General features: G+C 35.6%; 1 protein-coding gene and 1 pseudogene across 1 annotated transcript; one reads left to right on the top strand and one right to left on the bottom strand.

The window, feature by feature from the left end:
• The first annotated feature begins 3,364 nt into the window (after positions 1-3,364).
• Positions 3,365-4,482, top strand: LOC103722897 (transcription factor HEC2-like). Its single transcript, XM_008813622.5, has one exon. The coding sequence runs from the start codon at positions 3,548-3,550 to the stop codon at positions 4,244-4,246; it is 699 nt and encodes a 232-aa protein (XP_008811844.1). The 5' UTR covers positions 3,365-3,547; the 3' UTR covers positions 4,247-4,482.
• Positions 4,483-11,123: 6,641 nt separating this feature from the next.
• On the bottom strand, positions 11,124-13,188 carry LOC148703486 (uncharacterized; annotated as a pseudogene).
• Positions 13,189-14,041: the final 853 nt, after the last annotated feature.

Below are 14,041 nucleotides of genomic sequence, written 5' to 3'. Positions count from 1 at the left end.
CAATAATAACCAGATACAGGTTGCTTCCGTTAAGTTGTGAAACTTAAGCTACAAGAAGAAATTCTCTATGATAAGCGACACGGCAATGGCCCCATGGTGGCACCCTCTTCGTCTCTGATCCCATGCATGTGTGAAACTAGGAGGTGTTCCCCAAGGTGTTTGACATGGATTTCCGTGTGAAAGATTGATGGTGCTCCTTCGGTTATTCTAAAATAAAACAAAAGGAAAATTCTCTATGAGTTTCATTGGTCCCCTAGATTATTCTTCTTCTTTATTCAGACTCAGCATTCCCAACGAAAAGAAAAAAAATGAAAAAAATCTTCTCATTTATCCAGACTCTGTACCGCCAACACAAAAAAAAAAGAAAAAAAAAAGACACACACACAAAGAGGAAAACAATCTTTAGCCACAAATCTTCATGAGTCAAGTTTCGTGGTTAACAAATCTCAACATGAATTGGATCTCTTTCTTCCATTCTTGTCTCTTACATCTCCAAAATATATTTGATACTTGCTTAAAGTGTATGCATTACGTAGCATATGGCCTACATTCAATGATTTATTTGCAAGGAATTAATAATACTTCTTTGGCAATAATAGTTCTACATCTGATAGATTAAGAACTCTTGTTGTACTTATTTACTCGTTGTCCTATTTAATCAGATTTTTACAAAGAATCTTAACATGATAGCGGAGTCAACCGATCCTTCTTTATTATAGTTTAATTTGTGCCTCGGGCTCTACACGCATGTCTGGGTGTATGTATCAGAGGCAGATAGAGAACAGTCGATTCTAGCTTGATCCTTGGTCCTCACTGGTGACAATATCAACAAAACGCAGGAACAGGAATGAGACATTACTTTGTAAGCTAGTTCTTAGCAATGATCTTTTACTTTAACTCCCCTCCCATTACTTGGTTTTATGGCATACCTCTGAATTTCATAGAATTATAAAGCATGAAAAAAAAAATAGATACATAAATGGTGAATCAAATATGGCAAAGATTACCAGCCCCCCACCGCCCCCCCCCCCCCCAACCAAAAAAAAAAAAAAAAACAGCAAAGACGAGACAAATTTTATGCCCAAAATCAACTCCTATCTTGTTCAAGTTTCTAGTGTTAAAACTATAGCATACGGCATCTAATGTTAAAATAGCCATTGCCATTGCTCTCTTTATAGCATTGCTTCAACTCGAAATCAAAATTAATCCAAATAATCAGTGTACCACATAATCTATAGCTCCAGGATGAGTTAACCACTACTAGAACATATCAAAAGTTGAATTGAATGCCAAACCTATTCTTCACCATCGCAAGATCCAATGCATATTCAAAAGTTCAACAATGTTGGACCACTAATCCATCTGAGATTTTGGCAGTTGGCCCATGGCACCAGATCAAACTTTTGCTCCACAGACACATATAAAATATTCACTAGTGTTGGAGTTTTAAACATATAAAACTCTTCGGAAGAGAATTGTTGATTTCTAAAAAGACATGGCATTTCTAAAGCATTCTCTATCTTCAGAAATCATCGTGTCTCCTTGATTATCAGATAGAATCTATAAATAGGCTCTAGATCTGGCATCCGGGAGCAATCAAACACATCTTGATCCCTCTCTCTCATTCACTAGTACTCTGTTTCCTCTTGAGAGTTTCTTTCATGGATAAAGATTTTCTGCTCTTAAAATTTTTCTACTTTTTATCATTGTCTTTACTAGACATCTGAAGAAGTCGGCCGGGTCAAGCCTCTCCAGCGATTGTGCTCATTAGAGGAGAATCGGTACCTTAGGGACAAGAGCGCCGTAGACTCGCATGTAGGAGGCGAATCAAATTCTTAGGACAGTGTTGAACACACATCTCAATCCAAACAAAGTCTTTTCAATCTTCTGAATTTATTATTTTATATCCCAAATAGCAATTTTTAGGGGCATCATTAATTTGATTTCCAATGACTAGTTCATGTTTTCTTCCAGAGAGGAGACACCATAATTTAGTTTTGTAATAGGCTTTGGTGGCCGATGAAGTGGTGCAGGTGTCGCATGAGGAGCTCACATTGCATCTTCTGCTACCGTTCCTTCTTGAGAAATTTTGACAGCAGCCAGCTTTTATTTGAATAAAAACGAACTAGGAAGAATTACTTTGAAAAATAAAAGAAGATCGGAAACAAGAGGTGCAGAATGACCCCGTAACCCTTCGCTCCGGCCATTTAATTAACCCCCAACTCCCTCTTTTCGCCTGGGTTGTATTTATTCGCTGAAGGTAGGAAAAATATAAATTATTTGAGATCTTTTTCCTTTATCCAACTAATGATTGTTATTTCAACTAATTTCGGTAAAGAAATTAGCAAAAAATATTTCTCTATTCACAGTTTATTCACAATTATTTTACAATTTACTCATAAATTTTAATTCATAAAATTATGAACCACAAATTATGATGCTATATGTGGTTATTGGCCGGTTGTTTTTGGTATTGTTTGTTGTCTTTACCTGCTTCTTGTCATTTTCTATTATTAAATTTTTAAATCTTATCTCCAGCCTAAAACTATATCTCTCATTTAATCAGGAGTAAACTACTCCATCTTGTATAGGATAGTAATTTATTCTGCAATATGAAGGGACTGGAGAAAATTAATCCATATGAGTGCTTGAGCATATATATATATATATATATATAGTTGATTGAGAAGTGCATGATGAGATCCGACGCTCTTATGTATCCAACCTTTCCAACTCATGGTGGGAGAAAGAGTGCAACATGCGAGAGGTGTTGGATCCTGTGCTGCAACTCCTCATCCACCGTCCCTCATATGATGTGATTTCAATATATGGTGATGTAAAACCATTGACATGGTAGCTTTCGTTGCTTGTTTGCATGCTGAAGTGATGAGACCCAAGAACTTATAACATGTTCTCTACTTCGCTTTAGATATCCCTGGACTAGTTTGAAAGTTGAAAACTTAAAGGCTGTGGCCATTCCCCTGCTTCCTACCGACGCTGTAAAATTTTAGGGTAAGGATCAAGTTATTTTTATGAGCAGGAGGAGGAAAACGAAGGACGTCGAATTAACAAACCCAAAGCCCACCAACTAAGGAGTAAATATATTAACAGATAAATAAATATGATTAAGAAACAAATCTTTCTAAAACTAGAAAGGGGAAATCTTATATCATTCTATATGTTTTACAAAATGATTCTATATATATTATTTTAAAATTAGTTTTGAGACATGAATTGTTATATAAGGCTCCCTGCTGGACTGGTGTTGGGCTGGCGAGATAGGTAGATAGATAGAAAGATAAGAAAGATATCCTCCATCTTTTGCAGTCTTGTGTTATTCTTCTCTTTTTCTTTTTCCTTTTCCCTTTTCTTTAGGTCCCCCCCTATCCCCTCTGCAAGCCTCAAAGTCCACCATCCAACCCCCCCTCTTCCCATCACTTCCCTCATCCCTCTGCCATCAGTCCCTCAGCTTTCTAAGTTTTCTCTCTCTCACTCTCTCTCATTCTATCAATTTTTCTATCTCTTTCAAAAGTTACAGGAGGAACCAATGGATGTGGACTTCACAATTTCTCCTCCAGAGGCCCAGATGGACCTGATGGCCATGATGATGGGGATGGAGAAGCTGACCGAATCCTCGAAACCTCCACAGCCGTCGGCCGAGTTTGGCGATGGTCCCCCGCCAGCTTTCCACAATGCGCCTAACGACACCACTCCGCCCTCGTCAGTACTCGTCGGCGTGCCGTCTTCTGTGCCCTTCAGTGTAACCACCCCCCGTGACCCCGTGATCACTGATCCCGTGCTCCGCGACCCCTCCCAGGGCGACAGGCGAGCGTCGGTGGAGGCGATGAGGGAGATGATATTCCGCATCGCGGCGATGCAGCCCATCCACATCGACCCTGAGTCTGTGAAGCCGCCCAAGCGGCGGAACGTCAGGATATCGAAGGACCCGCAGAGCGTGGCGGCGAGGCGCCGGCGGGAGAGGATCAGCGAGAGGATCAGAATACTGCAGCGGCTCGTGCCCGGGGGAACCAAGATGGACACCGCATCGATGCTGGATGAGGCCATCCACTACATGAAGTTCCTCAAGGCTCAGGTGCAGTCGCTGGAGCGGGCAGCAGCCACGAGCCGCCCCGCTGGTGTTGGGACTAGCCTGGGGCTCTCCCCAGTCCTCGCAGGCTTCTCCAGTGGGAGCTACCCTTGCTTCGACAAGAGGTACGAGAAACCAGATCAGGGGTTCTTATGTTGATCCTCTTGAAATGAAATGGACTAATAAATTGATATTTCTGTTAATGATCCCATGTGGAGCATGGATGTCTCAGGGAAGTTCTGCTGAAAAGAGTTATGTCGTTTGAACCAAGAATTTCTCTCTCTCTCTCTCTCCCTCTCTGCCTCCTCCTGTCCTTCTTGTTCAACCTAATTCCTGTTGCTTACGCATTTGTAATTCTCCCTTATAATAACAGTAACAAGAGACGCTCTAGTTCATTATGACTGTGATGATTAAGTTTTTTTTTTTTTTTGTTGTTGTTGTTGGTGCATGAGTGCAAACCCGCTGCAGATCTTGCTAGTTACAGACAATTCTTAAAATAAGTTGACATGTTTCTTCTGATCATAAAATATAGGTTGATAACATGTGCATGTCATATTCTGCTAGCAATAATTACTGTACTTTCCTCTCTTTCTCTGTATCATTGCTAATATTTTATGTTATCCTACTCCTGACTGATTGATCTGTTGGATTCTTAACCTTCTGGTCTGTTCATTTCATTTACACCATCTCTCCCGATCGATAACATTCTCTTCCGCGGATTAGAAATCTTAGCGTGGGGAAACGGGTAGCGGAACCGATCTTGGCCTCGTCCTCTATGGCTCCATTCCCTTCTCACCTACAAAAAAAAAAATGGCACCGTGTGAGTCTCCCACACCAACAACAACCTCTCCTCCAATTCCAAGGTCACTGTAAAGCTCATCATTGACTGCGCACAAAGGATCCCGTGTGCAAGACGCACAGGGGACGTATTCGCAGTTTGTTCCCACGTCATAGGATAGGTGCATGGGGAATTCCACGTGAAAGACTGACGGAAACGACTCTGCGAGCATGAGGGTGAAGGTGACGTCTGCGGTGGTCGCGGACGCCACGTGAAGACAATCCAAGGGGGGCAATGCATTGGATTCTTGCAGGGCCAAATGATGGCACCGGCCGGGGATGTCATGAAGACACTGTGACCGATGCTTTAACGGATTGCGGCCGGGCGCGAACCTTTGCTTGTTTATTATACTATTATCATTATAGGCTAGTGCTGGACAGGGTGGGATGCACTTCAAAAGGAAATAAGACTGGCTGAGATCATCAAAATATCGATTCATGATTTGATTTGATTCTTTATCTGGTAAACTTTGTGCTAAAACTTTTAAGTGCTGCTATTCTATCGTATCTCTTGCTTCCTTCGTTTAAGCAAAAACTAGAATATATATATTTTTTATTTATAATTCTTTATATTGAGCAGTTCAGTCAAAGGAGGGCTATATATCTTGAAAAGGAGGGCTATATATATGTTTAAGGCACTGCTAAGTCCCAAATCATTGATTTCCCAATTTTAGAAATTTTTCAGTCAAACTAGCTGACATATTTTTCAGTCAAACTGGCTGAGATTTGGAATGCAAATCTCTCCTACGGCTTAGAAGCATCTCATCCTAGCTATATATGGAGCCTGTCATGCATGATGAAGAGATGGAGTCAGTGGATCCATCACATCAATCTTCTAACTTTGCTAAATACACTTCCACATTTAGAATGCATAACTTATCTTGTAGAGAGAGAGAGAGAGAGAGAGAGAGATGTCTGATGTATTACTTCCCTACCTTTGTCTCAAATAACATTTTATATAATATGAAAAAAGTATATGATCCATTTCTTTCCTTTCAAATTGCATGTATGGTGACAACTACTTATAGATCTGACAGAAAAGCTACAAACATGCCTTGGATATTTCAGTATGGTTGATACTAGTTTGGTCTCTTACATGGAGTCAAATTTGGGATCAACAAATAAGTGGATCAATCCTCTCTTCCACCCATGTTTCACCTTCCAAGGAAATAATCTCTATTAATTTCAAAAAAGAATAATCACTAGTAAACTAAGACTTGCCCCAGTGTCATACACATACACCTATGTTAAAACTTTAAATCAGAAGTTGTAGATTAGATTTTTTGGTGTTATATCCCAAAAAATTAAATCGATGCAACTATAATATTGGTGCCTCCCATTCCCAGAGGAAAAAAAAGAAAAAAAGAAAGATCACTAGCAAACTAAGTACTCATTTGGTATTTGTTTTGCTTTTTGAAGAAGAAAAATATATAAATTATATGATAACTTGAAACCATTTTATTATTTAAAATTCTAAGTAAAATCTTTAGATTTTTTTATTATTCCTTTCTTTTTTTGGTAAGCAGAGATTTATTTCTTTTAAAAAAAGTGAAAGCAAGAACTAACCATATATAAGTTTGCACAAATGTTGTCTTCAACATCAATCTTCGTATTAGTATTTCACTAATTTGTATAGAAACAAGAACATAGAAACGACAATAATTATAGTCTCTAAATTCCTATCAACTATTTAGTAGTCGACATGCAGGCTGCTATAAAAAATAAAACTAAATAAGAAGGCTTTTCTTAGACCTTAAAGTATAAAAATATTCTTTTTTGCCTTTATTATAAGAAAAAAAAGAACCATCCTCAATTCCTAAAATGATCAAGTTACTTTGTCATGTGAGTAGTACATAGATGAGAGTCATTGTATAATATAACCATTGCAATAATGTTTTATACTTCTTTTCTATGAACAATGTTATGTACTATTTTCATTGTTAAAATCTTTTACCACTCATTTTTAACATTGTATAAATATTTTTATAAAAATTTAATTATATTTCATGCAATTGACTCTTTATAACTGCTACTGCTATTTTATTTCAGAATTTTTTACATGTATACCCTCCAAAATATGCAGAATTGTATAAATACCTTTATAAAATTGCTATTTGTATGCATACCCTCATAAAATACTTATTTTTTTTGTATGCCCTTTATATATATATCTGTACCATCTAACACCGTTAAAAAATAAATAATTTACAACTGAAATGACTGAAATATATTTATAGGTAGATACACAAAAAAAACTTTAAAAGGATATGTATGCAAATAACAACTTTACAAGGGTGTTCATGCAATCATGCATATTTAGGAGGGTATGCACTTAAAAAATCTAAAAAAATAATCAAAATTTAATAAAAATAATTCAGTTGTCCTTAATAGAAAAAGGTAACAAAAAAAATTAATATTATCATATCATATAATCTTATGTTAATATTAACTCTTATAGAATGAACAATACTACTTTTACGAAATTCTCGCATCAAAAACAAATAATAACTCAATATTTACAAATTACTAATTACTAATCTAAGCATTTATAATTAATTTAAATTTGATAACGCTTTAATCTTTTAAAATAGTGAAGAATATATAGATATCGTAGATTCAATAACGATAATTATATCAAAATCAAATGGAGAATAATATTGCCAAAATGATCACCTAATATTCCAATTTGACCGAATCATGATGTTAAAAAAAAAATTGATAATGTAGGTCAATTTTTTTGGCTTAACGATCCAACTAAATTATAAAAATCTTAGCAAGTTCCGACTGAGTTTTGATTTTTTTTAATAGATTTTTTGAATATATACCTTTCTAAATATGATAAACTGCATGAATATCCTCATAAAGTTACTATTTGTATGTATACCCTTCTAACTTTTTTTTTAGTCATTTTAGTTTTATGCCGTTATTTTCGGGTACATATGAAAAAAAAGACATGCAAATAATAATTTTACGAAGGCAGTCATGTAAGTTCATATATTTAAGAGGATAAATATACAAAAAAAAACTATTTATTTAAATATTTGATATTATTTTTTATAGTGAGAAATATATAATTAACTTGAAAGATAAAGAGAAAGATGAAACCTTTTTGAAAAAAAAAATCTTTAAAGTAATAACTCTGTCAAACAACTGGGAGGCGTGCAATAATGGGTTGTACCCCTGTTTTCAATACATAAATAGCTGTCAGCAGCAAACACAAAAGCTACATCTCTGGACTGCGTTCATTTTCTCGTGATGTCGACAAAGTTTTTTCCTCAACGCCCCCCCCCCCCCCCCCCCCAAAAAAAAAGAAAAGAAAGAAAGGAAAAAAAAAAAGATATTGCATAGACTACTAATTTACTCTCTTTTTTTTTTTGCTTTGGCTACTAATTTACTTCAAGCAATGGCTCCGGAACCAGAATGTAATATTGTACTTACGCTTACTACAATTTACAACGGTCGACTAAACCACGCCTTTCTCAACAACTTTAAAAAAGTGACGACGTTGTACCAAGACCAGAAAATAAAAGGCAACGGTGTTGTTGAGATCTTGTGCTTCTTTTGTTTCAAACCCTTTATTGTGCAAGAGCTAGCTACCTTTATTTGGACTTGAACAGTGATGACATGTCTGAATACATTATTCAGGCTCCCTGTATAAATAATCCCGTGGCGAGCTACACATAGACTCGGTTTATCTCCTAGAAAGAGTGGGTCACGTTTCTAGTGTATAAATCCCTAATATAGGATTTTTGGGTGCCTCCCTTATATCGTAAACTTATAGTTGTAAAAAGCTTTTGTTTTTATACTTGTTTATTGATGTAATGAAGTCATTAAGTTGAGCTTGTGACACTAGAAATGCCTTTTATTAATTACGCTGCAACAACTGGGAAGTTATAATTTTCATGCAAATTCAAAGAAATATAGGGATGGCAATGCAAAAAATCCTTTTGAATATGCATCTTCATATATGTTCTTAGAACAAGTAAATTTGGCTAATTTGTTTCTACCACCCCCATGAAAAGGGATATGACTTACATGTGGTATCAAGGCTAGAAATGAGCTGATCCAAGTTGCGCTTTGGAATGCTCAAGCATAAAAATCATGTTCAAACAAATCAAATTTAAATACAAATGTTTAACTATAATGTTTTACCAGACAAGCTTGAATGGGCTCGTTTCTAAGTGGAAATTAAACCTCTTACTTTCACGAGCCTACAGTGTTCAAACTTAGCTAATTGATACTTTAGTTTTGTTGCTTGGCTAAATCGAGGTTCAAATAAGTTTCTTATCAAACAAAGCTTTTGGCAGTAGAGTTTTTGGAAATAGAACTGTTAGAAGTAGAGCTTTTATAAAAAACTGTTTGCTGTTTGGTAACTATATTCCTAAATTGTTGTGGCACTTTAACATGCGTTTGGTAAACAAACTGAGGAAGTATTTTGATATGAAAAAATGACCATAAAGAACATTGCATTGCATTATACAACAAACTATAATAAAATATAATATGTATTAATACATAAATATATAATATATATAGTACAATATTACTGTAATGTAATATAATATTGTTATAATATGATACTATAACATTGTATACTATAGCATAATAATTTAATATAATATTAAATTATTTAACATAACATATCAATATATTATGATATAATGTAATATAATATTATATTTATAGTATAAAATATTATAATTAGTAGTGTAAATTAATTTTTCAGGATTATAAAAGAACATTTTGTATAATTGTTATATTTTATCACGGATATTTTGGTCAAAAAACAGCTTTCTGACGGGGCCTAAAAGTACTTTTTCAGAAAGCTCCAAAATGGAGTTTCTCCTAAGAAGTTGTTTTTAACTTTTTGAGAAAACTAAAACAATTTTTCAAAATTTTTACCAAATATCTTTTTTTATCGAAAAGTACTTTTGAAGAATTAGAACGTGCATCACTAAATAAACAGCGAGCCGAGAGTGTCCCAATTGGAAGATCTTACTGCATGCTCAAAAGCTTTGAGGTGAACCGTTCACTCACATAGCCAAAATTCAGGCTCCCGTAAAAGCTGCCATAGGTTTGCACAGGGCCATACCCTCCAAAGGCTGCGGCAGCATCCATGCCACTTTCACTAGAACCAGCGTCATAAAGTGGTGTTGCTGAGTCGATAAAATCTCGGGATTTAAAGAATGTAATTATAGGTAACATTATGAATATCTCTGACATGGCAGATATTTCAGACAATCAGACCTAATTTAAACCGGCCCCCGCCCAGACCATCTCTAGACTTTGACACCTCCTAAGGCCCTGCACCAAATGTCAGCTCTCTACGTTTCTAGACTTCGTTATACATCAAGACCAAACAAAATCTGCCAGTTCTAAATCATTTTCTCATTCACCTGAGGAACCTCCTTAATTTTGATCCTTTAAAGTTCACAAGTTCTTCATTAGCTTCCCTTAAAACTCATGAATCGATACCATTGTTTATCTAGCTTTAATGTTAGCAAAATGTGACGACCATGCAATACAATGGAAGTATGTCTACAGCCAACCAATCTCAATTTTGATTCAAAACCTCCTCGTTAACCCACTCACTTCAAACGGATTGAACTGCAGTATTTTTTTCCAGAATACTATTTGGTTATCTATAAGCAATAGCTATACTTAAGCATGTCTAAAGTGGATAACATGCATAGAGGTTTTAATAGTTTTATACTCTACTTCATAATAGGAATAGGAACACCAATTAGTCAAGAAGATACTAAGAGATGAAACTTGGGTAGCATATTTCAGATCATCACATTCAGTAGCATTCTAGGTTCTAAAATATCTTCTGAAGGTATTATGCTCAATTTGTGAGTATGACTACTGGGTTATTAGTTACTAACACGGCACAAACAAGAAACATATTGAGATTTCCGACCAAATTCGGGTATATTACTATTTCGAAGTAAATCTGCTTAAAACAGTTTAATGAGCAAATTCAACGATACCTATTAGATCTGAATTTGTATCTTGTAAACCCAGCAATTGACTCTTTGAGGTCTATGGGCATTTCATTGGATGACATTGACAATGTTGAAGGCCATCATAGATGGTGATCATGCCCAAAATATTCAGAGCTAGTAGTTGGACTCACATCAGTAAGACGATCTTTATGTTATGGTTGATTTGTTCAAGATTCACTCTGAAGAAATTATTCCTACTGCCTTATATTAGCTGTCAAGACCTACAGAAATAGGCACACTCATCTAATTAAAGGTAAAACTGCAGCTAATTACTTAGAAAGATATACACGGAAGAATGAAGAGGTTAATCATGAGATTATTTTGAGTATGGTGTAGCTTGGACTAGTAATAAGTTTTCTTTTACAATCTGTTATTAAAAGCCCATAGGAAGGAACATGTGATTTAAAATTTATTTTCCTAGAAACACGTCGAATTTGGAGACCTTAACCTGTTAAATAGAGGCTGCTAAGTACTCATGAACTGTCTTAAACCCATACATCTTTTGTTGAGAAGCTTCAGAAGTAGGGTCATCTTCCTTGTTTCCAAACTTAAACAAGAGGCTTCTCACGTTTAGACAAAACCAGGAAGAAAAATTGTGACTGATTAGGTTAGCCTTTTAATCTGAATTGTTAAAATCATAAGATTGATTTGCAATTGATTGTGCCAAACTTAGTTGGCCTTACTAAATTTTATCTTGATTGATTTGTGATAGATTATGCCAAACTTAGTCGGCCTTACCAAACTTTGTCAGTCTCCTAGTAATATATAAAAGCTGCTCCAGTACATTGTAATAGATAGGCAGAAATATAATTATTATTTTTTATTCTTCTTTTTCAACATGAATAATAAAGCTACGGCTATCCTGCCGTGCACCAACTCTCTTTGGCATCTTTTCTAGCCAACTGTTTCCTCTTTTTCTATACCTTGCCTCAATATTTCGTGTTCTACAATCCTTAGTCTTCATTAACAAATTAACCTTTCAAAATTAGACAAATTGATTGAGAACAAATGTGAAAACAGAATAAATTTCTGTCATGAAACATGAACCTCAAATTATTTCACAGACTACCTTCCATCAATAAATGTGTTACCCTTCTCCTACGGACATCTTTATTGAGCAAAAATCTCAAAAACTATCAGTTTGTTCTTACTATTTTGAATAGAGCCAGTTTCTGTTGCTAGGGACACTTGAATATATGTCTTTCACTAGACCGATTGACTAGATTTGCCTGTCTATTATTTACATTTTCTATGATATATTTAATTTTTGTAATGATGTTTTGCTGTTCTAGTTGGCTACTCAAGTCCCCTCATTAGAAATGATAGGCTTTATTTCTAGACTTCTTGCATATACCTCAAGCAAAAAAATGGGTAAATAATTTAACTACACAAGAACAAATCATGGGACAACTTATAACATGCTTTGGGTATTCAAAGTCATAGAGCATTTTAAAAAAAAAATCATCACCATCCATTACCCTATCTCATACCTCATGTCCAAGAATTTCACGAGTTCTACAATATGCATGATCTGCAACACCATCCTCAGCAAAAGTAACACAACCAAAGCCCTTATGTCCAGTTCTTTTAGGATCCTAGTCAAAAGTGAGGCAAGCACAATCAACATCATGCATCTAGAATAAATTCAGCAGGCCTACTGAAAGCGAGCAATTCTACCTTAATTTGGGACATAAACATCTAATTAAGATACGGCCAAATCTGCTGAAGTACTGCCACAGATAAGATCCAAAATACTCTCCTACACAATAAGCAGCAGAAGCAAATTAATTTTGTACTAATATTTTTAACTTGTACCAAGCATAAATACAGTCAAAACTGCAATGTGACATATGCTTACTTCCATAAGCTGAACCAGTGAAGTCATGTAGTGCAGGAGCACCTAGAGCAGCATAGTGAGTAGCTGCAGTAATATGAGCATTGCATATATGCACCATAGCCACCCTGTGCTACGCTGCTCGGGTATCTCATATCTTCATTCTAAATCCATAAGATAGTCAAATTAGTTGTGAGACTTACAGGCACAAAATATAAAAGTATGTGATACCTGTGTGACTGATCAACAGCAAAGAGAGATGAACAGTCCCAAACATCCCTTGTGCAGAGTTGTTCCTTGGCAACTGAAAGAATTGAATAAGATCTAATAAGATAAGAAGTATAGGCACAGAGAGTTACCCTTGGAGTTGCTCGGTCAACAACTATAGTAGAACCACCAAGTTCATGAGATTCTGCCATTATGGCATCAACTGCTCAAATGAGAACGAAATATCAAATCAGTTTCAAAGCAAACTGAACGCACAATAGGATAGGTAACTGATGAAAAAAATGGATAACTCAGATGAGCCAGTGAGGATCATCATGAAAAATTCTGCAAATTGATGACATAAAAATAAGTGCGATGCAATTCATCTGATGATGCTGATGTTAGTTATGTTTGTGCATAGATGACCAATACTAATCCATAGTGTCCTGTATAATAGGGTCACCAGGTCACTGTAGCAGTGCAGCTTAGTGATAAGTGCATGAGAGAGAGAGAGAGAGAGAGAGAGAGATAGAGTGTGCAGATCCAATTAGTTGCTCAATAAGTTACCAGATTATCATCAAATTGTTTTCTTCCTGAATCTATTATACAATTTCATTTATGTCAGGGATTAGATAATCTTTATAACAAGCATAAAAGCATATATTCTACAGGTTCTTCCCTCGAAAATTTAAATCATAAACAAAAAAACAAATTGAATATATATGTAAGAGAGAGAGAGGAAAAAGATTCTATCAACAAATTCATATCAAATGCTATGGATTGAGACTTAGCCTAATTTAGACCATTCATGTCCCTTTCCATAATGTCTCACTGAAATGCAATCTATTAAGAAATCAAACCGAAAGAGCAGATAACTGAGTACAGTCTATTAAGCCAATAGACTTCAAGCACACCACAGTGATCAAGAAAGCAGAATTACAAAACAACTAAAAACAAAAGGAGCTGTCATCAATACGAACTCTAATGATGCCCTCCTTTCTGTAGATATATTTTTCCAGTGCCCAAAAAACTTTTGATGAAGGATGTATTCTATTATTCCTTCCTAGGAAA

Source organism: Phoenix dactylifera, chromosome 5, assembly GCF_051530095.1.
Source record: "Phoenix dactylifera cultivar Ajwa chromosome 5, Ajwa_hap1_PhDact_Kaust_v1.1, whole genome shotgun sequence".
Classification (NCBI taxonomy): Eukaryota; Viridiplantae; Streptophyta; class Magnoliopsida; order Arecales; family Arecaceae; genus Phoenix; species Phoenix dactylifera.
Note: the sequence above shows the minus strand (reverse complement) of the source record. Positions and strands in the feature narration are given on the sequence as shown.